This window comes from Pseudopodoces humilis, chromosome 9 (assembly GCF_049639895.1).
Source record: "Pseudopodoces humilis isolate 2021_Gansu_Grassland_sample_001 chromosome 9, ASM4963989v1, whole genome shotgun sequence".
Taxonomy (NCBI): Eukaryota; Metazoa; Chordata; class Aves; order Passeriformes; family Paridae; genus Pseudopodoces; species Pseudopodoces humilis.
In genome coordinates this window covers 9,347,412-9,374,695 of record NC_142208.1, presented here as the reverse complement: position 1 = coordinate 9,374,695, position 27,284 = coordinate 9,347,412, and the positions used below count along the sequence as shown (strand labels likewise).

The following is a 27,284-nucleotide window of genomic DNA, read 5'->3' as shown; positions in this document are numbered from 1 at the left end:
GTAACGAAGATCACGATGCTTTATATGCTCTCTGAATGGCTTTTGATTGCTCCAGCAACAATAAGGCCTGACTAAAAGGGCATTTGAGACAATACTGGGAGGTTTAGTTTGGCAGTTAGTGCCTTCAGCCACTTCTGATATTAAGCAACTTAAAATAGCTTTGAGTTTGAGCAAGTCCTGAGGTTCTGGCACAGATATGACTGATGTGTGACTCTTCTGCTCCTGCATGTTTGCAAATTAGGGTACTTATTAAATGGATGCAGGCTTTACATTTAATTGTTTGAGTTTTCTTTGTTTCTGTCCTCCAGAATACCAGGGGAATCATGCTTCCTCTGCTCACTAAAATACAAGCTGCCAGTTTGACACAGCACACAGCAGTCTTGTCTCTAGATCAGAAGTATTTAGTACTGAGCTCTATGCTTGGCCTAGAGAGAGTAGAAGAGCATAGCACATACCAGCCGGCAGCTGTATGAAGGAAGATGAAATGTAACACATGTCCACACTGACAGAGGTGCTGAACCAGAACTAAACTTGCAGGAACTGCACTTGGTATTGTGCCCTTACTTTTGCACCTAAGGTTTTCAGAGGCCATAGTGCCCAGTGCCAATCAGCTCCAAGAGGAGGGCCCAGGATTAGGCTGCCAGCATACAGCATCAGTGCCTCCCTAAACACTTTCTTTCATCACAGGAATAACTACTTTGTACCTGGAGCATTCATGGAAGCTCTGTGAGAGAATAAACAAAAGCACAGGCTTCAAACTTCAGAGTGTGAAGAATTCTTTTTAAGATCAAAGTGAATAAAACAGAATAGAAGCAAAGTTCCCCCGAGAAAGTGCAATGCCAATTTCTTCTGTAATAGGCTGTATCACTTAGTGCATAACATGACATCCCGCCAGGCATCCCAGCAGGATCCCTGGAAATTTAAAGATGTAGCAAGTAAAATAAAATTTTAACATATTTAACAGTTACATAAACTTCTGAATGTTTCAGGAACCTAGAAAATTGTAGAGATTGAAGATGTTTCTTGTACCTGTTAAAATGTAATGACTTAAACTTTGCTTTCCTAGTGGTATTCAGTTGAACACAGAGGCCACTTCCCTTGGGAAGCCACAGGAACCATGATTGTTTAACAGGAAATAATCTGAATGTATAATCTCAAATCTAAAAGGGAAATCTTGTTATGTTGAAGATTGTTATGTTAAAGTAACACAACCTGAACTTTTTAAAAGGAAGGATCTTGTTTTTCTTACTTTTCAAAAACAAAATTCTTCCATCTCTGAGGAGGAATGTGGCTATTGCTGAGGACAAGGATTGACCTTTATTGATAGTATGATAATGCTAGTGCTGGTTTTGGGCATTTTAACCCATTGAAGTAGCGGGTACAGCAATCTTCAAAGATTTCCCATTGAAAGTTTGCATAGTGTAACAACACACACGTACACACTATTTCATTTTATAGAGAACAAATCAGTGGCATAGATGGCTCTGGAAGGTAAAAGCATCCCTGTAGGTGAATTTTACATCTATTAGCTTTATAATCCTGTCTTACCTAAATGCAGTATCTTCCCACACATTTTCAGTGGCTTCAGCACACTGAGAAGTATTAAGCTGACAAGTTTTCAAAATGTGATTTTCTGTGGGTTTTTTGCAAACAGTACTTTCCATAACTCTCCACTCTCCAATGAAAAAAAAAATATTATATGACTTTAGAAAGTCTTCCTATTTACAGACAAAAGAAAGTAATAGAAATTAATTGTGGATACTGTTTGCACTGTCTGTAGTTAAAGGCTATTTAAGACTCAATTTTTTTTTAAAAAAACAAAAGTCAAATTACTAAGACAGAAGAAGTATCATTTACTGAGAAAGATACACTAATTTTTGGTTCAACTACTAATGTTTGTTTAACTTCTGCTCAAAAAGAAGTCAAATCAGCTGGCTGTGCTATACACAAAAGTAACAAGGCTGAGAGTCCTCTTTCTCCAAAGAGTACTGCTTCATCAGCTCCCCTTCCCAGCCTGCACCATTTTCTAGGGAGAATTGGAAGTAAACATCTTTTACAAAACATTACACAAAAAACAAAGACATTTCGTTATCATAATTTACTGAAAGTCTTCATTAAACACAATTATTGTTTATGAGCCAACACATTCTGGAAAGCACAACTGAAAATACCGCTAAGAAAATGCAACATCAAGAGTAGTGTACTGAAATAAGGTTTTAACAGGAACATCCCATAAAGCTCAGAAGCCATAAGCAGATTTAGAAGGCTATTTCTTTTAAAGACATCAGCTAGTAAATATTTGCCTACGGTGAATGGCTCTTCATTTAAAGTGATCTTGAATTGGAAGATCCAAACAATGCCACTCACCTTCACTGAACCATGTCTTCTATTTTTATGTCCAGGTTTCAGACTGAAACTTGTTTCAAAAATTCCCAACCACTAGAAGAAAAGCTCTTCTTGGGATATTTCATTCTAGAGGAAGGCAGGAGTCTATAATCTCACAATTCTTAATTCAGCAGAGAGCACACAGCCTCAGTTATCTCTGGATAATGTACTGGGTTTCTATTTGTGTTTTCTTCTGCCTTGTTTGTGCTGGCATGTTTGAAATTCCTTGTGGAGTGACCCAGCACAGGTGTCTGTGGTGGGGGATTCCAACTTGCAAAGCCTATGATCATAACTGGCACTTGAAAGAAGGTATTAAGGCAGGAAGAGAAGCCTGATCAGAGTTTCGTCTCCAGTTGGCATCCTGCTATGGACAGCCCTTCCCCTTCTGTGCTGCTCACCCTGTTGATTAACAGGTGAGGGCTAGAAAGCTTTCAGTCTCATTGGGAATGCTAAGACATGTCCCATCTTAATACATTCCTCAACTTTATTCTATGCTACATTCCAGTGGCTCACTCAAAAACATCCATTGTTTTAATTACAGACAGCAAAGTGGGCACCTATCAATTGTGAATGAACACTTTCTGCCAAACCAAAAGGCCCCTGTGAAAACCAGCCTGCAGATCTGCCAGTGGTACTGATACTGCTGCTTAGTGACCCTTTTACCTGTTAATATGGGGAGCAACATTTCTGCCAATTCCTTTTTGGGTATTCTGCTTCTTTCCTGTTTTATCTCATCTAGATTTGGTGTTCACCACTTACTGGTGTAAGCAGCAACAAGACAAGCCAGTGTTTTTCTTGCAGAGCATGTATGTTTAAATGTAGTGTTTTAAGAAGGGCCTTGAAGATGCTGACTGCATGTTCCCCTAGCTCTCACTCCTCTGTACATTCCTATTTCTTTCAGGTGACTACCTGTACTTGGAAACATCAAATATTTCTACCAGTTTGGTAGCATGATCTGCTTTAGCAACTTAGTGTGGGTATTCCAAAATGGGTTAAACATTCATATCTAATAAGTATTCTTAGGTAACAAAAGTTAGGAGCATAAATAGTGAGAATCATCATTAGTCTGCTTGGGATACTTAACTAGGCTTTAGAGAGAGGAATATGATTCTGATTCTCAGTTTAAGATATACATTCATGCTCAGTTCTGAGCATAGCTCCTTAAGGATCATTAGGCTGTGTAACTTGCGTAGAAGTAACAGAATTATTCTGCAGGGTGCCTCACTTCCATTTCGAAGTTGTACTTTTATCTTTCATTTCTTTAATGATAAGTGCAGACATTTTTCTCTGCACTGCAAACAGAGGCTGTAATGAGCTCCATACCTAGTCACCTTGAGTTACTAAACTCTGCTTGTCTAAATTAGGAATTTTCCTCTCCTGTTCCAGAGTAAATATGCTAATTATGATAATCTGCTTGTGTATTTTGTTAAGGAATAAATGTTCACAGGACATCTATTTAAATCCATGAAAGGAATGCAATCAAGTTCAGAATTTGCCTTAACAGTATTTTCCTTGGCTACATTAGACACTGACTTCTGCAATGGAGCATGTCAAAATAATTGATTTGGAAGAGGCAGCAGGAAAGTTGTCATTTGACCAAGAAAAAGTTTCAGAAGGTCTGATGTGGTCTGCCTTTCTGTGTCCATTTTTTCCTTTCCCCTTCATTTGGCACCAAACAGACTGCTGAACAATGAATTGTATAGATGAGAAAATATGACAATTACCTTAATAGGGATTCCTGCTGCTAGTGAAACCATTAGCTGCCTGATGCAAATGAGGAATGAAAGGAACACAGAAAAAAAGATGTTAAACCTCTACCTTGATCTCAAATGAGGACTTAGTTAAACTGCAGGACAATGAGCTTCATCACTGTATTTTATCATCAAGCAAACATCTGAATTACTAAATTAAAGTGGCACTTTGGATTGCATAAAGAAAAGAATACTTTAAATAAGATCAAGGTATTCTCTAACACCAGTATGCAAATCTCAGATTCAGCCAGTATTATGACTGATGGAATTATGAAAGTTCTCTGTTCTAGGCAGTTACATTTACAGTGATATTTTTCAGAGCTGTATACCCACATGAAAACAAATTTTGTAGGCATTTTTGAGTTTTACTATGTTGTCAGGGTTTGATCTTGGCCACCCTCTCTAGTTTCATTCTTCACCTGTGTTCTTTTCTTCTTATATCCTTCTTCCTCTTCTTGTTCAGTAACCTTGCTTAGTTTCATTAATCATGTTTGCAGAGAAAATATTTAAAAATTGTCAGTACTGGAACTTTGATGGGATCAACATCAATGTTGTAACAACTGCAATGGCAGCAGAAAACACTCCTCAAAGTGAATATACACCTATTTATCAAACAGGAGGATTTTACTTCAGATACCAGGAAGTGGAAATGAATGAAAATTAGGAATGCTTGGATGGTTATTGGACAGCTGGGGAGATTCCTGGGGCAGACAAAAGCGCCAAATGGAGTCGTATTAGTAATCTCTCTTTATCCAAGGGTGGTTCTTCTATTTATAGAATTATACAGCCCTTGAAGAAACTATAAGATTGCATACGTAAATGATACAGGAGCAACACATGCATTTTACATGAACCTGCCCAATAAAATCTAAAGATGCTCCCAAACCTTTAGTAGACCTATTTTAAATAGTACAATATTATGTCCATCTGGTTCTCTCAGCTGGTGACAGGCATTTTCTTCTGAATGGCCTTCCCCCCTGCATTTTGGTATAATTTTCAGGATTGAAAGAAATTCACTCTCTACCTTCTGCTCACACTTTTCATCTATCTCCTACATAAAACCCTCAGAAAAGAACTCCTTAATTCTTGATGATACCATTCTGTCTTCTGGGTCATATCCAGTCCAGCACACATTCAAGTGAAAGGAATTCCCATTTCACACAATTACCTCCTATTCTATATCTAGAAAGTAACTATTTCATGACATAATTGTTCAACAGCTATCCAAAGTAAGAACTAGAAAAAGACTCCTACTATTCTGTCTTGCATTGAGTTAAGACTGAACTAATTTCATGAGTAATGTCATGATGTTCATGGCTGAGCATTAACTACTGGAAATAGCTTCTTTACCCTGCAAAATGTTATCAGATTGATGAGACTCACAAGGCTGCAGAGGAAATATGAAACATAAGACAGTAGCTGATATCAAAGCTATATGCATCAACCACTCAGGGAGAACATAATTTAAGCCTAGATTCACCTAGTGGTCTTCTTTGATATGAGACACAACAGTAATTGGAGGAAATTCTCTGTTTTTAAACAGTGAGGAATCAAAGGCTTCTCCACATACTTCAAGTACCGAGTGTAACAGGGCCCAGACCTTCCCAGGCTCTGTACTTCAGGGGAATGCAAGTATGGAAAAGAAAGAATCAGCATGTTTCACAGTGACAAACAAGACATCCAACAAGATTTTGGGCAAATGACACAGGAGACTGGCATTTAAATGAGTTCCTTATAAAAATACAAATAGGAAAAAAAAAAAAAAAAGAGAAGCTGAGACATAAGAGAAGGAGAAAACATATTTTACAAGTTTTCTGGCTGTGTCAGAAAAGAATAAGATATTCTCCACTTCAAAACATTTAAAATCATCTCATCTGCTGCTCTGTGTGAATACCACAGAAAAGCAGAATTAATATGAAAGCATGGATTTCAAGCTCTATGCTACTTTGCTCTGCAGTCTAGGTAATAATTCTAGCATCTTTTGCAGCCTCTGTGAACAGATTTGCATGAATAGTGTAGAGGTAAAAGCTCCATACATAATAAGGTGTTGGTCAAGCCTCTTTGAAAGCCCCTTATTCTTTTTTATCATGCATGACCCTGTAAGAATGTGCAATGCAATCATCCAGAAGAAAAAAAAAGCAGTAGGCTGTCAAGCTAAGCTTTTACTTAGCTTGTTGTTGGCTGGAACTCAAATATGACACAAAGTCATGCCCATCTTATGTAAAAATTGATAAGAAGGCTGTCTTCTGTTTATGGTGTATCAGTGTGTAATTAGAAAGTCTTGTGCTTGTATCAGTGGGTACATTGACAATCGACTCTCAGGAAAAAAAAAAACAACAAAACCAAACCAAAGCAATAAAGCAGAATGGAGAACTGAAAGTGTGAATATCCAAAGTGGTTAAATCCTTCTGCAGAAGGAAGGGCAAAGAACAGAACTGCTCTAAGATTAGCAGCTTTTGAAACAGGATTATTACAAGTACGCTCCCTAAGTAAGGTGTGAATCAAGCTGCTGTGAAAGTGAGTCAAGGAGTCTCATGCAGGAAATTAATTTCATTGTGCACATTCTTCCTGTGACCCCAGCTCATTTGCATTGCACAACCAGAGAACTTTTTCTGTCCTGCCAACACATTAGAAATAAAACTTCAGCAGAACAAAAATATTATGGTCCCAATTCCCCTTTATTTTCCACAAATTTATTCTCTTCAGTGCAAATGCAAGTATTTCAGTTTCTCTGTTAATTGCTTTGCACTACAAATGCCTTCATAACTGCCTGGCAATGGTAAATCAGTGTGCTCATTTTCACCTCAGGCAAGACATCAATGATTTTTGTTTTAAATCACATTTGGAAGATACAACTTTAATTTACAATAGAGTTCTAAAAGCTCTTCTATTCCCTCTATAGTTTTATGTTCATGTTGGTTTTATGAGTATGGAAGTAAAATTAAGGATGGCAGGCAGCCTGGCACTCCTGTTCCAAAAAGCAACCTCCCTGCTGCCCTTATCAAAGTAAGATCTTTTAAGTCCACCTCGTCCTTACATCTGTGAACCCCCTCTAATGACTATGGCTAGGGCCAGAGCAAACACTTCACAGAAGAGACTCACATATTACTTGCCATTTTGCAAAGCCAGTGTGTAACACACCTTCCTCTTTGTAATGCAGCTGTCTTCTGCTCCAGTGCAGACACTCAAAGCACACTACCTTTCAACTTCTGAATGACACATAAGATTAAATTACAGAAATAAAAGTTTGAAGTTGCCTATGTTGGCAGAAGGCAGACAACCAGCCCATGTTAGTGGCAGAAAGTCAGAAGAATGCTCCACAGGATATCTATGTCTGTAGTTCAAGAATGAAGCAACTCCTTGTCATGACAAACCTATGGAGCACAGAGATCTATTAAATATATATATATATATATATATATATATACATATAATGGATATATAAAGGATGACTACAGAACTTTCTGAAGTAAACATGAATCAATACTAAGAAAATAACTTTTTTTCCCCTAAAAAACTTTCATTCCCTTTCTAGCTTTCTGTAATAAATAAAACAATCAACTGGGAAACATCATCCATGTGTAGATAGTGCATATGCTGTCACATATGTTAATATGCCAAAGAACCTGATGAATCTGTATGTTTTTGCATAAGCTATAGACAAAGTATTTATGAGTGCATAATGCACATATTTCCACAGTGTTACAACATAACATTTTGTTAACCCATCATTGTCAAACTCTATTTGTATTGATAATGGAAAAAGTTCATTTTTAATATAAACTTATATCTTGAGCTATTGATAGTATTTTCAGTATTTAGCAATACAGATTGATGCTGCTGAAGCCTGACTTAAAAGCATTCAGTACAACAGCACTTAAAAATATTTTGATTGTCCTAAGTATATTTTTAGAAGTGGAGTTTATTTGTCACAGAAACTGTTTTTCCTTGTTAAAAAGTATTGCCTCTATGTGGACTTTGCTTTTATACATGGCCCTGTTCATGAAGGGCACTAATCCATATTTTTACATGTATTAAATGCCAATTAATTCTCCCTTATGAGTTAGGATAAATTATTATTTTGAGGTGGAGCTACACATTTTCCAAAGGGTCTTTATCACAGCTATGTTGACAGGACTTTAAGTACAGTGGTATACTTAGTACTCCCCTGAAGTAGCTGAAGCATGTGCCACAGCAGGTGCCACAAGCAGAACATAGATTTCCTCTGACATTAAAACATAGGGTAAAGCAGCAGTGCAGGGCCGTTTGATGGATTTATAAAAGCATATGTTGTGAATGGTTTGGAAAAGTGGAGCCTTCAGGGTGCAGCATTAGACTCAAAGCTAACTAAATTCAAATAAATCCTGCCTTGTCATAGCAACAGTTTTGTACTTCATGACTGTCAGGGTATATGTCATTAAAGAAACATTTTGACACCCTTTAGGAAAAGCTTACTGAAGTGTAACCTTTTGGGGACAGTAAGACCAAACTATTAAAACATGTTCTTTGAGCTTTAAGGGATACATTTCTGCCAAAGAGCTGTAAAAATTATGCTAGCATGTGTTTTACAAAATAGAAAACATAGTTTACATTTCTTTCCCATTCTTGACCATACCCCCTTTGTAAAAACTTAAGTCTTGAATTTTTGCACCAACTCCCAGTGTCACAGGGTGTTGGTAATCAATGTAGTTCCAGCCCTTTAGGAACAACATGGCATAGAAGGTGACAGCTTTTACCAAAGGATCTCTCCACATCTATGACTTTATGTCCCCTAGACTGACCAATTCTCTACCACGAAGCAGGAGACGGAAAGCCCCTCCTCATTAGCTATAGCTAAACCTCTCTGCCAACACTCACACACTTATTGCATCCACAGGCTGACATTTGCTCCTCTACTTTCCACAATCAGTGTGAAAATGTCAGTGTGGTTGTGATCTCACCAAAGTTTTTCCCACAATTTTTTTTCCACATTACCTAGTACTTTTGGCCTTTGGAATGTCACTCTAAAAAGACATTGATTATTCCTTTACTACTACCCCAACGATAGTACAGTATTTACTTTTCATTTTCTTGATCCATCTGCAAAATCAATTTTTGCTTTCTGTGTGAATTAAGGTCACAGATAACTTGCAAAAATTAAATAAAATATCTAACCAGTCTGCTTGATAGTCAGTTTATGGACCTGAGTGCCAAAACTGCAACTAAAATTAAAGATCTGTAAAAAATAATGCAATCATCCCAACTGTCACTAGGAAAGCAGCCTAGGCAGTGTATGTATTTCCTAGATTAATCCTAAAATATTTACACAGCCAGAAAACCTCAGCCTCACTCATAATTAAAGAAGCCAGAGTTAGATTCCCAGATATTAGAAAAAAAATTACATTCTACAGTGGTCAGTCTCCTTAATGGAGTTATATCAGTTTATTCCAGCTAAAACTATTGCCCTTATCTCAGTGAGTGTAGAATTCCTCTTACAGAAGAATTTTAACATTATGTTAAATAGTATGTTTTCCAAGCTCTTTTTAAACACAAGTGAATGAGAACAGTGGTATTATCCTTCAACTCATAGGGCTCTCTTGACAAGTATATTCCCCTGTAACTTCATAGAACCAGTGGAATTATACCAGGAATAAATCTGTTCCAGTATCTTCAGTTACTCTATTTGGAAACCAGTCATTTGCCTGACCTTCAGTGCAATGCTAAAAACAGAGTTTGTCTGTCATCAAGAGCCAGTGAGATTTCAGATAAAACAGAAGTCATGGCTCCTGCAATGAAATTCCAGGAGTGTCCATCAAAGGCTTGCCAACAATAGCATCTCACTCAAGACTTTCATACTTTGATAAAACTGGGGGAGAGGGGGAAGAGGGGATTTGACATTGGGAATTGGCCATGTCACAGCAACTTAGGGCCCAGTCTCAACTATACAAATCCAAAAGAATTATTTAATTATATTCTACTAAAACTTTTATGAGTTGAATAGCTTTGGTCCTTTAAAAGTCCAATAATTTCTCACTCTATTGACAATTTACTTTCTGGGTTTTTTTAGTTGGCTGTGAGGTTTTTGTTTACCCCTCTGGGGGAACATTCCTTCCAACTACCAGCACAACAATGTATTTAAAATAACACATAGAGCAACATAAAATGAATCAGGTCTGTTCTAAACATCAAAGTAAATATTGTGAGCAAGCAGTGAAGTGGAAGCGGGGCTTCCTTGTTTAAATTACAACAGATTAATCTTGTGTTCACTAGAATAAGAGGACTGTTGTAGAAGGACAATTGCCAGGCAAGATTTCAGAATTCTTCCTTATGTTCCCATGCCAGTATGTAGGCTTAGAGTGCTCTCTCTTCTGTTAGACTGGCATTTGTCTTGACATTACTTAGTCCAAACTTAAATCTCAAAATACCATTGCAGTCCTAGCAGAATATTGCCCAATGCTTTGATAGTGAGAGATAGCAATAGGAAAAATTACCAGTCATTTCCAGATGCAGCTTAGATATCCATCAGTACATACAGTGCCTGCTAACAACCTCACTATCTTGGGATGCATGCTTACATTCCTAGTATTTGCACAGTTCGCTCAGTCTTGGAGCTCCTTTGGTTTCTACTTAAAGGATATAAAGTTATGTATATGTTGAGACTATGGATAACAGTGGGTTGGAGTGAAGTTAACAAAAAGGAGATCATGTAACATGGTCTTCTCATCTTCCAAAATTGACAGTGTATATTTTAATCAAAAAATAAAGTCCTGTCCTAGTCTCTCTCACTGGTCTTTGCAATGAAAATTAACCATAAAAAAAACAGATTATGGAGGTGTCAGAGGTAAGAATGGAAAGGAAAAAGCCACTTCAAGACAATATCTACGATCACAGAAGTGAAAGACATATTTCAAAGTTAAGAGGATGTTAAAATTCCTATTATCAACTTTTAAATGCAACTTCTAGGCAGCTCTCATTGAATATGAGGCCATGGCACTCTCTGTTACATTATCTAATTGAATTTAGGACTATCACAGTGCAACCTACTTGCACTACAAAGTGACACAAGTCACCAGAGGAAGGGAGGAAAGTGCCAAGAGGCAGAGCCAACCACTGGCTATTTGTCCTTGGAATGAAGCTGCACAAGAAGTACAATGATACCATCAAAAAAGCCTTGATTTTACTTATTCTGGTATCAAAGCAAGGTAAACTGGGCAAAAAGTGGGCTATTAGCATCTAAAGATAAATACACACGTCTCAGTATACACTCAGTAAGAAAAATAGGGAGAACGCCTCCTGTGTTACAGAAAATGAGCTCAACTAAAAATGTACTAAGGACATGGCAAATCACTGCCCTTTTCATCTATTCTTAGCATTTGATATCTTTCTACAAAACCATGCTTTTACCTGATTATTTGTTGTTGTTGTTGTTAACAGATAAACTTAGGGATTTAATTATTATTACTTCACTCAATAAATATATTAAAATATTTAATAAATACTAAGAAAAAATTAGATGTTTCAAATTCACCTCTTTCAAGAAGGTCACCATCATCTCTTTTAAGGTGCTACAATTTAGCCAGAAAAAATCTTCTCTCATGACACACTGAGAATATTATTTTTATTTGGTATCCCATTGCTGCAATGCTGAGAAGATATGAACAGCTTCAAAAGATGGCACATACCTTTCATTTTCAAAAAAACTTTGGCATTTTGGGGGATTTTCTCAATATTTCCTGATCCCTATTTCTCTATGGCAAAATTGTGTTGTCTGCAGTGGAAAAGATAATATTTTAGAGACTATTTCCTAAACATTACAGAAGTAGTGTATCCAAGGGCAGGAGCACACTGATGTGGATGTATGGCACAAATAGTCTCAGACAGTAGCCAAGATGCTTTATGAGAAGGCTGAAACCCAATACTTGTGGCATCCTGGCCAGAACATTCACCGTGGATATTCTAAAATTAAGCGCCAACAAGAAAACTTTATTCCTACCTAAACCCTTCATCTACACATTGAACAAAGGGAATTAACAATAAACTACATGGTGAGAACTCTTTCCTGGCCTCCTAAGCTTGGAGATGCATTTAATATTGGAGCCAAATCCAATCTCTGCAAAACCAGTGGAGAAGGAGCAAGACTTAATGGAGACAAAAGAAGTAATATTGTTTACCAGTCCTCTTAACAATACTTCCCTCAGACAAAACTAATTAATGGTCCCATTAATAAGGCAAATAAGGATTAAATTATAATAAAACTACTTTTTTTGTGCTGCTTTCTAGTCTATAAAAAGTTTTAATAAAGCAAGATTTAGAGACCAAATTAAGCATTTGAGCTAAATACTCAAAGTAGCAAGAGACAAAGACATCTACCCATATCATCAAATGGCATGAAACTCAGATCCAGCCTGGAATTCTTTCCCTATGAGAAAGATCAGCATCTCACACTGTACTTATAAAATATAATACTGTACAAGAGAGTGTCCTGCCTCTTTTCCAGGTTGTCTTTAGGACACATGAACTCCAGGGAATTGTGGGTGGAATGTATAAAAGATCTTATTGCAGCTGCTGGTACTGCATCTGTTCAAAGGATAAATAAAGCAGCTAAGTTCTAGTTTTGGTTTCATACACTGCCAGTCCCTTGACATGCACAGAAATTATATACCACCTCCTCATCTTGTCAATCACACTGCAAATATATCTTCACTATTTGATCACTTTTTTTGGCCAGGAATGTTCCCTGGGAACAAGGGAAGCTGGGATAACCTCCATGACAAGTCACACACACTGGAAAAAACCAAAACCACTTAATTTTCTTCCAGAGAGCAACCTGTTCATGTAAATTATCAATCTTCAGACTTCTTCTCTTTCTTCCTAGGAAAGAATTTGGTCTAGATAAAAATGATGTGAAATTACAACTAAATTAATTCACTAATTATCTAGACCTTTAAGAAAGTTTATTCTGTTTTGTTTCCCTTCAACACCACTTAATCCCCACATTTTGGCATGTGGAATTTATGGAAATGTTCTCAATCACTATCTGCTTGTATTTTTATATATATTTTTAAAGAATATGTTTTTTTAAAGAATGTGTTTTACCATCTATGCTCAGCATATTTTCTTCAAAGAAAAAGTTGGAGATTACAATCTAAGATGGCATTTTGCAGACTGAGGAACCACTGCTCTGAAGAAAAGCACAGATATGGAAGGAAAGGGAATTGTTGCTGACCAGGTTAAATGCATCTTTTTGTGGACCATAGGATGTGTGGTTGTAAAGGGGAGAAAGTCTCTTCCAGGAATCTCAGTGAAGTTGCACTCTATTGTCAACACAGAAATTATATCGGTATTATTTGCAGCTTGGGTTCCTTAACAGAGGCTAGAGAAGACTATTTAATACAGCAACACTTGTAATCAGAGAACCAGGAAATCCCCCAGCTTCACAGAGAGCATGAACTGCCATGTGGCACCATATCTAGCCAGCTCCTTCCTGCACATTCCTTCTACGTCTCTTCACAGCTCTATAGGACATTATAACAACTTTTGGAGGTTCTAAGTCTTTCACTTCCCAAATGCAGTCTTCATCTTTTTGCTCCTCCACTCTTAAGTGCACTTCATCTGAACAGCATTGGAAGCTGGGAGCAAAGAAAGGATAGCACGTTCTGGTGAGGCAGAATGGGGGAACAGAGCAAGAAAAGGTGGCAGGAGAAGAGGCCACATAAGCATTCCAGGCATATGGAAGGAAGAGACAGCAGAGAACAATCTCACATGGAGTGAGGATGAATGCCAAGAGCCATTACTACTTGTCCTTGCACCTGGCTGCTACAGCTGAGGCAAACAGTTCTCAAGGGTGGGATAAAGCCTCCCTCAAAAGAGAGGAGAGCTTTGATGTTCCTCAGGGGTGAAACAGCCAAACAATTCTGGCACCTCAATAATTTTTTCACCCTTTCCATGAGGTACCAACAGTCTGATACCCACAACTCTGTGCACTCAGCCTGAACTACTGAGAATTATATGGCAAACCAGCACGTTTCAATTTTAGAAGTGCTGCCCTGAAAAGAAGCAGTATTAAGCAGTAGACAATCAAACAGGGAAGAGATTGTAGTTCAGGTAGGTGTTGTTTGCTGCTGTCTGCACAACTGATGATGCTTGCAGACTGCTGACCACTTCTTGTCATGAAGAAAGCAAAGCACACGTAATACAGAGATCTTCATCCACCCCATACAGTTGACAAAAGGATTAAAGGATTTCATCCTGCATAATCTGTTAGATAATTTAAGCAAAACAGTGAGATAAGAATCTTTTAGAGAGGAAAGGAATTTTGACAGTAGGTTAGGAGGATACTTGTATTTTACAACTCTTGTCAAAAAAAATATTAGCAGAAAGACTATTCTTTTTTTTTCCTACAATAATTAACCTTAGCCAATGTTGATGAAAAAAACATTTTGCTTTGACTATTTAGTTTTTAAACACCTGCCATAGTACCAACTGTCCTTAGCCATTTTTGAACTAGCTATGATTAGGTAAGGGGAGAATGCTGACATTGCCAGATAGAGCAGGATGGTCCCAGTGAACCCCAGGATCAAGGAAAGGCAGCCCAAATTCACCCTAACACCAGGGCATTCCGATTTGGCACTATGCACCAGAATCTGGGGTTACGTGTAGTATTTTTGGAGTTTTGGATAAGATGTCCCATTCCAGAAGCTTGAGGTAAACGTAGCATTGGTTCCAATTCAAAATAGCTTCCTAAGTTACTGGATGCTTTAAATATAGCATGAGAGTCTCACAGAGGCTTCTCAAGAGTGTGCACAGCACCCTAACCAGGTATATTAAGTACAACAATACATTGCAAATATTTTTATTCATGCCACAAAGACTAATTGTCACTAACCCTGGCTTCAAACTGAGAACCCAGAAATTGTTTAAAGTAAGCCTGTGCCCTTAAGCCTGCTACTTTTAATAAGAATAAGGGTTTATGTCTGTATTAGGTATGGCTAAGCAAGAGAGGCATGGAGCCAAAATAGCCCAGAGGCTGGAATTTGGACTCTGAGCAAGGAAAAGGTGGGAATAGGGTGAGACCATGTGAAAGGCTGTGTTCCTCCTAATCCTCAGCTGCCATTGCTACAAATCAAGTGTATTTGGAAGGATTTTGGAGAAAGGTTAAAACCTATTTATGCACTGTGTCCATGCACTGAACACCTGTGGCATAGATGATCACAACACCAGCTATGCATGTGGGAGGTGCAGAAAGTAACTCTACCCTCATTGGGGGATTTGCATGCCTTTAAGACATTTGGCCCATTTTATCTTCCTAAAAGAAGAGCAAGATCTCATTGACTTTTTGGCAAAATGGCTGCTAACCACCACTACCAAAGAGAAGAGACACCTTGTAGGAAGCCCATTCAAGATATTTGGAGCCATTCGTAAGCTGAAAATTAATTTTTTGAGGATATGTTCTTCCCTCTATTTATTGTGTGCTTTTTCTCCTGTAAATCTCTTAGAAGAACGTAAACAGCTTTACATTTGGGGGAAATAGTATACCCTTCATGGATCTGAAAAACGGGAGATTTTAGAACAGTCCTCAAAGGATACCCAACAGTAAGGCTGACCTAAGCTTCAGGGCCAGCTTTACGAGACCAAACTTTTATTTCTTTTACAACCCGAGTTTCATAATAGTAGCTAAATAAAATACTTTTATATAAAGAACATCATCTATGCAACCTATTTTGACAGGTGACACCTGTTTGCTTTTAAATATATAACATGAATTATGGGTCAACACAATGTGCCTTAACAGCACATTTATTGAGATCCTTGTCCTCATTCTGTACCAGCAAAAATGTATTTTTTCATGAATTAATGAATGTCATTTATTAAATATCATAGCATACTTCTATCAAATTAGTATTTAGGAATTTAGACAACTGGAACAGAAAGCCTACTCGTGTCTTTTGCTCTCAGATAATCTTTTTATTAAGGCTTTAATTACACTAGTACAGAAGAAACAGCCCTTTAACATGCTGTGTACAGAAACCACTCTTTTACAATTAGCATTATTCATTTCTACTAGCACAGTACTGCTGACATTGTCACACAAGGTTTTAAATTAATTTATTTCCTCAAAACTTGAAGTTGCAATTGATTTTTATCATGTTCAGCAGAAATTTCCCTCCTTCCTCTCCCCTTCTCGAGATTTTTCAACAGGGACTAATATTTTACTCGCACATTGATAATTTGGCTAATCTTGCAACAAAACTCAGTGGAAAAGAAGAGCATTATCTCATTTTACACTGGACACTATTTAATACTATATTATGCATTAAAATGGTAGCAGATACCTATGTGCAGAAACTCCTAGTTACACACAAACCAGGTACATGAGATTGTCTTCTCAGATAGCTCCAGCCCACCATGAAAGCTAGATTATGATGAAGACTACTGCATTTTGTACACCATTTTCATATTTCCACATTGCTACCCAAGGTTGGTGTTATTTTGTATTTGAATACCCACATTTTTAATAGTTATAGTATAACATACACTTTATGCTACTAATTAGACAACAAGATGAGAACTGCTGTTGCTAGTGTAGAAAGTTAATGATAACATATTTGCAGAGCTAATTTCTTCTTGTGCTCCACTGGCTGGAGAACATTTTGCAATAATGTATTCAGAATGGCGATAATGATAGAGTTATGTGCCATGTTATTAAGACAGTAATTTACAGAGTTCAGACACTAATAAAAAAATTTTACCTGAAAAAAAGCTTATTGTGCATTTTAATTATAAAGCACTAACAGTTCAGCAGCACTAAATTCATAATTTAATGGTTACCTCCAGAAGTTTACTCATTCTAAAGGATCTGCAAAATTATTGACTTTGATAATAATGATGTAAATCTGAAGACATCCTGAAATACTACATCAACAATATTCTCAAATAAGTAAACTCTAGATCAAAGACTGATCAATGTGTCAGGCCACATTATCCAGTTGCCAGAGCACACTGTTAAATCTTAAAATATGTGAAAAAAGGAATATAAATAATCTGAGTTGTGGATCTCTTTCCTTAGGTTAAGAAACCATTTCCTCCCTCCTCCATAAAACCGCAAGAGCTACTTTTATCCCTCACTGTGAACTCAGTTCTCCAGTCATGAGCCCAAGTTTCCCACAGCTAACACTATATGCCTCCTGTTCAAGGGAAGAGCTACATTTCCCTTTCTTTTGCAGGAAAGAAAGCTGCAAATTTGCTTTATAACTGACCTGGCAATTGCATAGATATTATTCAGCCCAATTATTTCATAGAATGAGCTCTTTTCACAGATAATGCCACACAAGTTTTGATGATTTAGCTACAGTCCCACTCCAAATTAAAAAGCACTTAGGAAGTGAAAGGAAGAAAGGGCTTCAAACCCATGAGTTACATATTTTGTGTCAGAACAGAACACCAGGTTTGATGATATAACACAATTTAAACCAGAACCTCAGCTATCACAGGCTGTTACTCACATTTATCTGGCCTATATTCTACCAGGGTGTTATATTTCTCCTGAAATTCAAAACAGATAGAATTGAAGAACATAGCCTTAAATAGACAACTCCTGCACAGTATCTATGCAGAACACATAATACTCCTTATATACCCCTGACCTTCAGCAGTGGGCTTCGTATTTAGTGATTACTTTAATCACACAAACAGATAAGAGGGGTTGCCTTTGTGTTCCGAGTACTTGATTTAAAGAAGAAATCATTTGACCAAGAACTGCAGCTAGCTACATGCTGTTCTTGAAAGTTATTTTGTCAAGTAAAATACATGCACTCAAATCACACTGTGTTATCATGCTACAGTTTACATAAAAATTGTAATCAAAGCTGACTTCAACAAATAAACCTGAGTTTAAAGTTACAACAACAAACTTCATGGATTTTTCAGAATATTTTCTGCAAGGAAAGAAAATAAAAGCTTCTTACTTGTATCATGACTGTTTACCCAGAAGGGAAAAAGAACCCAACTTGTGCTGGAACTGCTTAGGATACAAAATTGGTTATTTGCTGAAATCAGACCTTCTCTTAAAGTGTTAGAGGCTCTGGTGAAACAGCCATTACTTCTCAGACCACTGTACAGTATTTTTGGTCAAGACAGGAAATGTTGTCTACCTCAGAATAATTAATGCCTTACCTCTTAGAGCACCTGCACAGCCACATTTAAGACTGTTCTGTTTTACTCAGAGCACAGACTTGAACTGCTTCCCCAGTATCCTGGCATTTTTTGATCCCCAGGTGCCAGAACCCATTTCTCTGGTCAAACAAGTACTATTTAAATGGAACGCAACTATAGAATTTGCTCCCTCTCTCTGTGTCTGACATAGACATGACACTTGTGTTTGATGAGACATGCAACCTTATCATACAAATGCCATTTATAGTACAGATGCTGTCTACTTGAACGTCTCAAATAAACAATACCAAATCAGGAGGCTGATGAGTTACTAGGGCTCAGGCTTGCAGAAACACAGTAATTTCTGATGGAGTTGTAAACATACCAGAACTGGTTTGCAAATTAGTTTGAAAGCAAACGTACCACCTCAGATAACTAGCACTCTCCTAGGATACTGATGTTGTTTGCATATACAACAAATAACTGTAGGTAATAAAATTCAGAATGCTGTTACTTCAGATGAGGTGACTGTTACTCAAGAAGTAATCAAGAAATTAAACAGATTATCCCAAAGAAATGCTGATGCCCACAGAATAGTTGTTTTATCAAAAAAATAGATAATAAAGTTTTGGAGTGTTCTGAAATGCTGGACTGGAAATATTTAATTTTCCTCTCACAAGGGACTATTTTGAGTTAAACTGTAAGAAGACTAGAAGAACGTGAAACTGCTCAGGCCTAAGAAATTACTACAGTTTGTCTAGGCATAAGAAAGCCATTATATTAAATGGCACACTTCCTTTCCAGAAGTTGACTCAGTCATTTGAACTTTAAAGGAAAAAGGAAACATCTCTACTGAGTAACAGTTAAAGAGGAAAACTCTTAGACTTCTAGAGGACACCAGACTTAGCTGTTAGTTTAGTAGAATATCCATTATTATAAATACTAATCTATAGCTTTTGGTATTGTGAAGGAATTCTTATTTGGAGATTAAAAAAAACCCTCTCAAAGCTGCATTTGCAGCTTTAGGACAGCTACTCAGCAGTCTCATTCACCAGAGGTGGATGCTTAACAGGTAATGCAGTACCAGCACTTCAAGAGAACTTGCTGAATTGTTTCAGTTCAGTCAGTACAGGTAAACTGCATTTTTCTGATTATAGTTTATGTACAGCACCACATGGCCATTGAAAGGACAGCTGCAAAACACAAAGAGCCTGATCCAGATCATCTGAGGCTTCCCCACATTCAAGAATAGAAGAAAAAAGTGAGGAGGGAATGCCTTCCCTCCTCAGTTGTCTGTTGTAAGGCACTGATACGCAATAGCCCACAGGAAATGAATACTCTCACAAAGTTCCTCTGAAGCAAAGGCAGTGACAGCCAGAGGATGGCATATGTATGCTAGGGAGTGGAGGAGGGACAGGAAGCAATCAGCAAGAGATGCTGATAAAAAGAAAGAGCCTAACAACTGTGAGGAAAAAACCCTCCTGGCTCCTGCAGAGACAGGCTGCAAAATGCTAGACCTGGGTTTTCCCCAGACTGGAAAAGCTGTTTCAGGCTGCTTGTAGCAGAGTCTAACTAATTCAATTATTTTTGTAGTAGTGTTTGTTATTTTCCCTCCCTGGCCTTACATCATGACCAGATTTCAACTTTTGCATCACTTAATCGAATAAAGAAAAGTATTTCTTGAATGTTTTTGTTTTGTTTAAACACTATCTCCTGTTTCAGGCTCTGGCTTTTGATTTGGAATCCAAGCTGCTAAAAAACCTATTAGGAAATACAAAACTATATGAATAACCACAGAGTGAATATACCAGTCATGAGCTACCACAGTGATTTAGATAATATTTCTGCTACCTCAGATAACAATAGCTCCTTCACACCTTTCAGCTCATTGCATCACCTGCAAGTAAACTTGTCTCACTAGAAACGTTCACTGTTCAGAAATAAAGGCTCAGAATTATATGAAGATGTTCTGTTATTGCACCCAACCATGTACAACCATACCATCTTAGGTAACACGGCAACCGAGCACTTAGATAATTAACTATGTCCAAAAGCCTTCTTACAGAGGATTAAGTCTATAAAATTAATGAATTCTGCTTGCTTCCAGACAGTTCAAGCACTAGAGGAAAATAAACAGCTTTGCTGCCCACGTCAATTTGGAAATACCAGATTTATGTATATGATCATGCCACTGGTGACAGCGCTTAGCACTGCCAACAACCTGCAAGTCTCATTCATTTCAGCAGGGCTGACAGATGCTCAGCTTTACTAAGTCTGTCAATACTGTTTTCCTGTGTCTGCTACCTGCTCATGACATCTCATGACAGAATTTGACATCTCATGACAGAATTTTTCTAGTGGGTAGGATGGTCTGCAGGGTGGGGACTGGAAAAATAGTTTACAGATGATTTCCCAATGCTATTGTTAAAGCACTGTGAAACCTGAAGAGTGACCTTAACTCTTCCCTACTTGTTTTTGTCTCCTGTTTTCTTGTTCCCACCCCATATGTTAGACAAGCATTTATTTTTAGATAAAGAACAGATAAGCAGAACAATCCATTTCAGGAGAACACATCACCTGTCACCCAGCTGACTGACTGTGACTCCTGTGCATTATACTGTTGACTATTCAGCAATGAGCTGATCACCTGGGCCTACCTGAATGGAAGAAAATACAGTGTCTCAGACACCATTTTAAAGAATTCTTTAAAAGTGAACTGTTATGCCAAACAGTTCTGTGTAATTCCCTTCCTCACCCACTGTGTTAAGAGCATTTTTCCTGAACAGAAGCATTAGCAACCCCACAATCCTGTATTGTGCTTTTCTCAGCAGGTTTCAAAAACCTTCAGGATTTCTCCCCTGCTCTCCAGGTAAAGTGTGAGGTGGGTGGGAATTGTACAGGGCTGGCTGACAGAGTGCAGGTCAACAGGTCTTGTCTACGCACGGGCTAGCTTCATAATGGCACAATACTGGTATCCTCTTTCGGGAGGGTGCTTGGAAACATGTTGGTCTAATACTATAGATGGGATGAACAACCCTGCTGTGTTAGACTCTTCCCATCGTCTTTCTCAGGAGCTTTGAGGCAGTGCTCTTGCAGCATGACAGAAGAGCATAGAGACTTCATGAAAAAGGAGGAATCTTTCTGTTCCCTGTGGCCCACCCACAGACAGTCTAACTAACTGGGGGCAGTCAGAGCACAATGAACATGTCTTCAGGCAAGCCCAGCCTGCAGGCTTGGAAGGACACTTGTAGCCAAAAGGGCTATGGCACATCTGATATTAAAAGCAATTATAATACTGTTTACGTTGAAGTATTTGGACTCATTAGGACTCATCTTGCACATAGAAAGTCTCATCTCATCTCAGGGCAGCTGTGGATCAAAATCGCACGTGGATAACTAGGTATACAGCATCTGCCAGCAACATTTAGAGTTGTGTGCCCTTTCCAAGAAGGAGACCTTCCTCGCAGTTATCTTTTCACCCCTCCTCCCCACCAGGAATATTTCAAAAATATAAGTACAGCTTTCCTTTTCACACCACAATAACACTGCAACTATGGCTGAGTTCATAGGTTAACTCACTTATGACTGTAATTTCTGATCTGTCTGGAGATATATTTATGTGATAGATGATAAAGAAAAAAATAGATTAGCATCAAAAGTCATGTGTTCCAATTAAAAACATCACAAACAGCAGGCATAACTATCCCAGCTCCCCCTGAAAGATGCTATGTTAATTCCTGTATGTCTGCTTCTGCCCTCATAAGATAGGCTCTAAAATCCATTCCCATCCCAAAGCTGTAATCCCAGCTAAAAACTGAGCCTCACTGGGAAGGAGTTAAAAAACATTTAGCAGTCCTTTCTGACACTGGTATGGCTGAAAATGCAGTCAGCTGTGTGAAGAGCTAATTCCTCCACACCTCTGGGAATTCAGCTGTTGCAGTTTCACTTCTGCTCCTCCTATGCTCTCAAAAGGCCCATGAAAATCATAGAGCCTTGGGGCATAGTGTTTACACTTTCACAGACTGCAGTCTGAGACAATGAGCTTTTTGGGAAACAATTGGCTTTTCATTACTGATTGTGTCATATACAGTGCAAGTGCTACAGCCCTGGCCCATGGCTGACAGACTCTAGGTATGACTGAATGACTTGTAAGAAAATAATCAACACCATACAGTGCAGGCTGTAAAGTGTTGTGAAAATGCCTACAAAAATATGATGGCACCTCTCTGTACTTACCTGGTGGGATGAAAAAAGAAATACCAAGACTATTTACAGGAGCAAAATTAATCTGAGTTTATGAAGAGAGTTTATTTATGTAGACAGGGGGTATTTTAGGTAGTCTTTTGCTTGTTTGCTTTTGATAATACTGCCAGAACAGCCTTCTTTATAATGACTATGCTGCAAAAGGAGTTATGAAAAGTATGTTGCATCATCATAGGCTTTAGTATTAAGGTAAATGTGGCTCTGTCTTCCAAGAAAGGGATAATGTACATAAGAACAAGGGAGATCAGGTGATACAGTTTCACAGGATAAATATGAAATAGCATAGCTAAGATTTCAGAAGCTTACCAACTGACTTTGAATCACATTTGTTGCAGAGATACACATTTTGTACCCACGACTTAACAGACTATTTTTTCATTACGAAAAAACCCATAGTTTTAAAAGCAGTGTAGGTGGCTTTTTTATTATGATTTTTGCAGTGGAGCAGACCTTTTATTTGCATTATATTTGTTTGTCTGATTAAATCATTCTGGTATTTCTCTTACTGTTATGTAAGTAACCTCTCTTGTCATTGAACTGCAAAATAAGCCTTCTGCAGGTGATTTGTGGAGGAACCAAGACCTCTCTAGAAAGATCTGAACATTCTGGAGCAGATTTGAGACTGTCAAGAAACAAGAAAAAAAGAAGGGAGCTACCAGAAATCACACCGAGCTATCTCATAAGAGAAAAGTGGGTAAGGGAAACACAAATTTCCTGAAAACCTTCCAATGTTAAAAATATTTAAGAAACTGAGCTAATTCAGGTAATAGGAGTACTGAACTGCACACCTTAAAATAATGCTTCAAGGGGAAGAGAAAAGAAAAAGGCAGCTAGGAAATATATGGCTGTAATTGACAGATACAGCAGGTAATTAATTATTAAATCCATGCTGTTTGTCAGCTGCAAATGGAAGGCTTCTGCATAATTTAAGACAGTATTTTAAGTACTCTTGAGTCTTCTGCTTGACATGTCTAATTTTTATCCAACTATTGCACCTCATCACAAGAGGGGACACATCCCTGTCTTTGTTCAGTTTTATCACCTGACTTCACATACTTACAGTTACATGTTTATTTTCTAGAAATATAATTCTATAATTCATTTAGAGTTGTTCTACTCCCTTCCCCCCCAAGATTGCACCAGTGAGGCCTCTATCAGCAGAAAAAGAGACAACACTATACAGAATAGAACTGGAAGCTCACTTAAAAGAGACAGTATCACCATCCATAAAAATATACTAACCAGAACAGTCTTCCTGGGGCATTATCAATGCCAGCTTGTACTTTGAACTGGTACATTTCTAGTTCACATTATACTCTCTTTATTCACACCTAGGTGCAAAGATCCTCAATTCTACCAGGCCAGGTCGAAGTGTACTGCTATTTTTCAACCCAAACAAGCTCAACAAGGTTTTTTTGCACACTTACTCTGGAGATGGTCAAGGGCATGTTGAAGTCCTTGCCCCCTTGCAGTCGGAAGCCCCATGGTCCAGGTCCATTCAGATTCACACTGTAAGCCATGTTGTACCGCTTTCAAAGGCAGCAACAGGGCACTGCAGGACAGAAGGATGGGGCAAACAGAAAAAAGTGTGAAAAAACAGACTGAGAACAGGGAAGGGTTTTACATAATGAAAGCAATTCTCTCTGCCTTGCCTGCTCAGTCGTGCTCTGATACCACCTAAGAATAGATGAGAGCTATAATGCAGATGCTGATATCCCAGCTGAGTAGGGCCCATAAAAGGTTTGTAACCAGACACCTACTATGCAAAGACTTCATGACTCAGAGGTCTAATATAGCCCCCAGGGAAGGGGACAGATCTTTCTAGGCTCCTCGAGCCCCTCATGCTGCTCAGTTACTTTATGGACAAAACACATGTTTTAATAAAACAAGCAAACAAAATTCCATTCTAAAATCCCAAATACCCAAGTCCCTTCACTAACCTGTTAACAACTACAAAGCCATTTTTAAATTCTGCTTCAGCACATAGGTATCCTGCACTGTGACAAATAATACAAGTCCTTTCTACATAGGCCTTTCCACATGTAGCAGGAAATGCACAAAGGAAGTGTTTACCTTATTTTGCAATGCTTTGTTAAACTGAAAAAAAGTATATACTACATGTATTTAGCACCACCAAGAAAATAAATTTAAAAAATAAATTAAGAAAAAAAAAATCCCACAACTTCACGTTTGGCTCTTGGTTCCATAGCCCTTGCTTTCCTTAGGAAAAATTAGCATTTATTCTTTCTGAATGCAGAAAGATGTATCATAGGATACTCCTAAACAGCATTTAATTCCTGTGACAAAAGCATGGTTTCACGACATACCTGTTTCATCATTGCAATACAAGTCTTCTAAAGGTGTGATGCTTGAATGAAAGGCTAAGAATACAAATACTTAGCTAACTGCTTCCTTAATTAATTCCCCAAGTTTTTCATAGTTTACATTGCAGTTCTTAGGAGTTCCATAAAACTATAACCCTTGTTCAGTTCAAATGCTGGATAGCATTTCTGGCTTAGATTGGAAATAGATAAAACACAGAGGGCATGAGGGTAGGGAAGAAGCTGTTGGCAGAAGTACAGATATAAACAAAAAGTTTCTGTTCTCAGGGTAAAGCTACAAACATTAAGTAACGCTCACCCCTTTCAAGTCATTAATTTGTGCAGGACCTCCAGAACCCCTCTTCTGTATCCTTGCAGCATTTATACTCCTTCATCCTCTGGTTAGAAAGAAATTATATTAGAGAAATTATATTAGAGAAAGGGGGAAAAAGTCCCCACCAGGTTCTACTTTGATAATCAAAAAGACAAGCAAACCCACACAATGCACTAGAGAGAAGCAGCTCAGCTTGAACATTGATAATGGGTCACCCTGTCAATACACCTACCTTAAAACATGGTAAATACCTGATGACAAAACAGCAGAGAGCAAACACTACCAGGAACTCAGTCTTTGTCTAAGGAGATGGTCAATAATTTTTCAAAACCATGAAGCAATAAAAGTTTTTGTCTAGCATTCACAGTGCCAGAAAAGCCATTTGTACAAGGGAATAATTAATCTCTGCATAGGCACTAGACTAAACCATGTAACCCTTTAGCCAGTGGTCCACATTAAACCACAGCAATTCACACAGATTTAAATAAAAGTTACGCTAAGCCAGTGGAACTGGCCTCAACTAAAATGAAAGCAAATAGCAAGATACAGCTTGAGAATAAAGCAGGGTTTTGATGTCTCACAAATACCTTGAAGGTGCATTTACATTAAGAGTATTTATAACCTGTCCTCTGTGAGTGCAGAACCACTGATGTTTGAATGATTACTTTAAGAAGAGGCAAAACTGACTTGTTGGACTTAAAATGGCAGAGTTTCCTGGCCTGCCAGTTTATCTAGTACTGGTTTATTTTTTTTTTTTTTAAGAAAGCCATATGCATACACGAAAGTTTGAAGGTATAATCTCTTTGTACTTTTCCTTTTACTTTTCCTAGGAATTCACTGCTGTTTTAAATGCCCTTTCTTGGCTCCATTTCAAGAGTTCAGGAGAACAGAATAAAACAAGGAGTAAGATAAACGTAACAAGTCACTGCTTCACTACTAAAGACAGTATCACATACATATTAGAAGAAAGACCACAGTTTTATGGACTGTGAATTCTGTGCATGTTACCTTTCCATACCTACATCTTCAGTCATTTGTGTAAATAACAGAAAAGGGGAGGAAGTAAAACCCAGAACAGAATAAAACCACACAGAAACCTGAACAGAGCCAAGAACTAAAAAACAGAGACGTTGTTTAATCAAACACTATGTCCTTCTCCAAACAGCTTCTGTCCTACTTTCACATCTGTAACATGCCATTTGCTTATCAGGACATCTGAAAGGATCTGAGAGATCCTTCAGGCTGAGCAGTGAGCTAAGAAACCAGAGCGGGCATCGCATTCGGGGTCTGTCATTTGAATGAAATGTTAAACTGAGGTCACTTGTTCCTACTCCTTTGGTTTCTGTCCATGGCTGCCGAATGTTCAGCATAGCTTGGCATTTTTAAAAGGAAAGTGTAGAGGACATGCCAGCATCCCGACCAACATTTCCCTTCAATGCATTGGGACCACAGCTCTTTCATGTGTCTGCACTATCCCTACCAGGTGCAATTTGGACAAAGACTATTCCAGAGTTTTCTCTCTCCAAGCCTCTCTCCTGTGTCTGTATCCCTGCTGCCTGCCTGAAAAAAGCTCTGCTCCTAATAATGAAGTTTAAATGTTGCAGAAGCTCGTACTGTAGTCACAGCTCCATTTGTTCAGGACACCCTTAGCACAGGTCTCGCCTTCTCCAGACTCACTACAATCAGCCTCTAAATAAGAAAGCTGGTGATCCATCCAGATGGCTGTTTCAGCCCTGCCCTGTTTTCAAAGGTGAGACAGTGCAGCAGCTACAGTGCCACTACAGCTACCAGAACAAACCTCAGCAAAATCTTCTGGGATACCAGAGGCTGAAATAAACTGTGTGTACAGAAGTGGCAATTTCCTTGTTTTTCAGATGCTTGTGATATTCAGATTGTGTTTTAAGTTGCTTTACATAATTTCTGCTAGTCTGTTTCAAAAATAATATTTGTTTGCTCAGATAATAGTATTTTGTTTCTCATGGTGTGCCTTCTTCCCTACATTCTCTGGTTATGTCAAAATCTATGACTTGCTTAAAGCTCCCTCCCTTCAGAGAGAAGCTGTGCTGAGTCAGATGAGGTCACTGATGTAAGAAGTGACAT

The 27,284-nt window shown here is 38.1% G+C and overlaps 1 protein-coding gene across 9 annotated transcripts in view; it reads right to left on the bottom strand.

Annotated features, from left to right (window-relative positions):
- LDB3 (LIM domain binding 3) overlaps nucleotides 1–24,277 on the bottom strand; it is a 110,714-nt gene extending 86,437 nt beyond the window's left edge. For all 9 annotated transcript variants that reach the window (XM_088059326.1, XM_088059327.1, XM_088059328.1 and 6 more), the window contains exons 1-2: nucleotides 24,182–24,277; nucleotides 23,957–24,081 (exon numbers count right to left, since the gene is read on the bottom strand). In XM_088059326.1, coding sequence (XP_087915452.1) covers nucleotides 23,957–24,049 — 93 coding nt within the window. In that variant the 5' untranslated portion in view covers nucleotides 24,050–24,081; nucleotides 24,182–24,277. The remainder of the gene's footprint in view (nucleotides 1–23,956; nucleotides 24,082–24,181) is intronic.
- Between the last annotated feature and the right edge of the window lie 3,007 nt (nucleotides 24,278–27,284).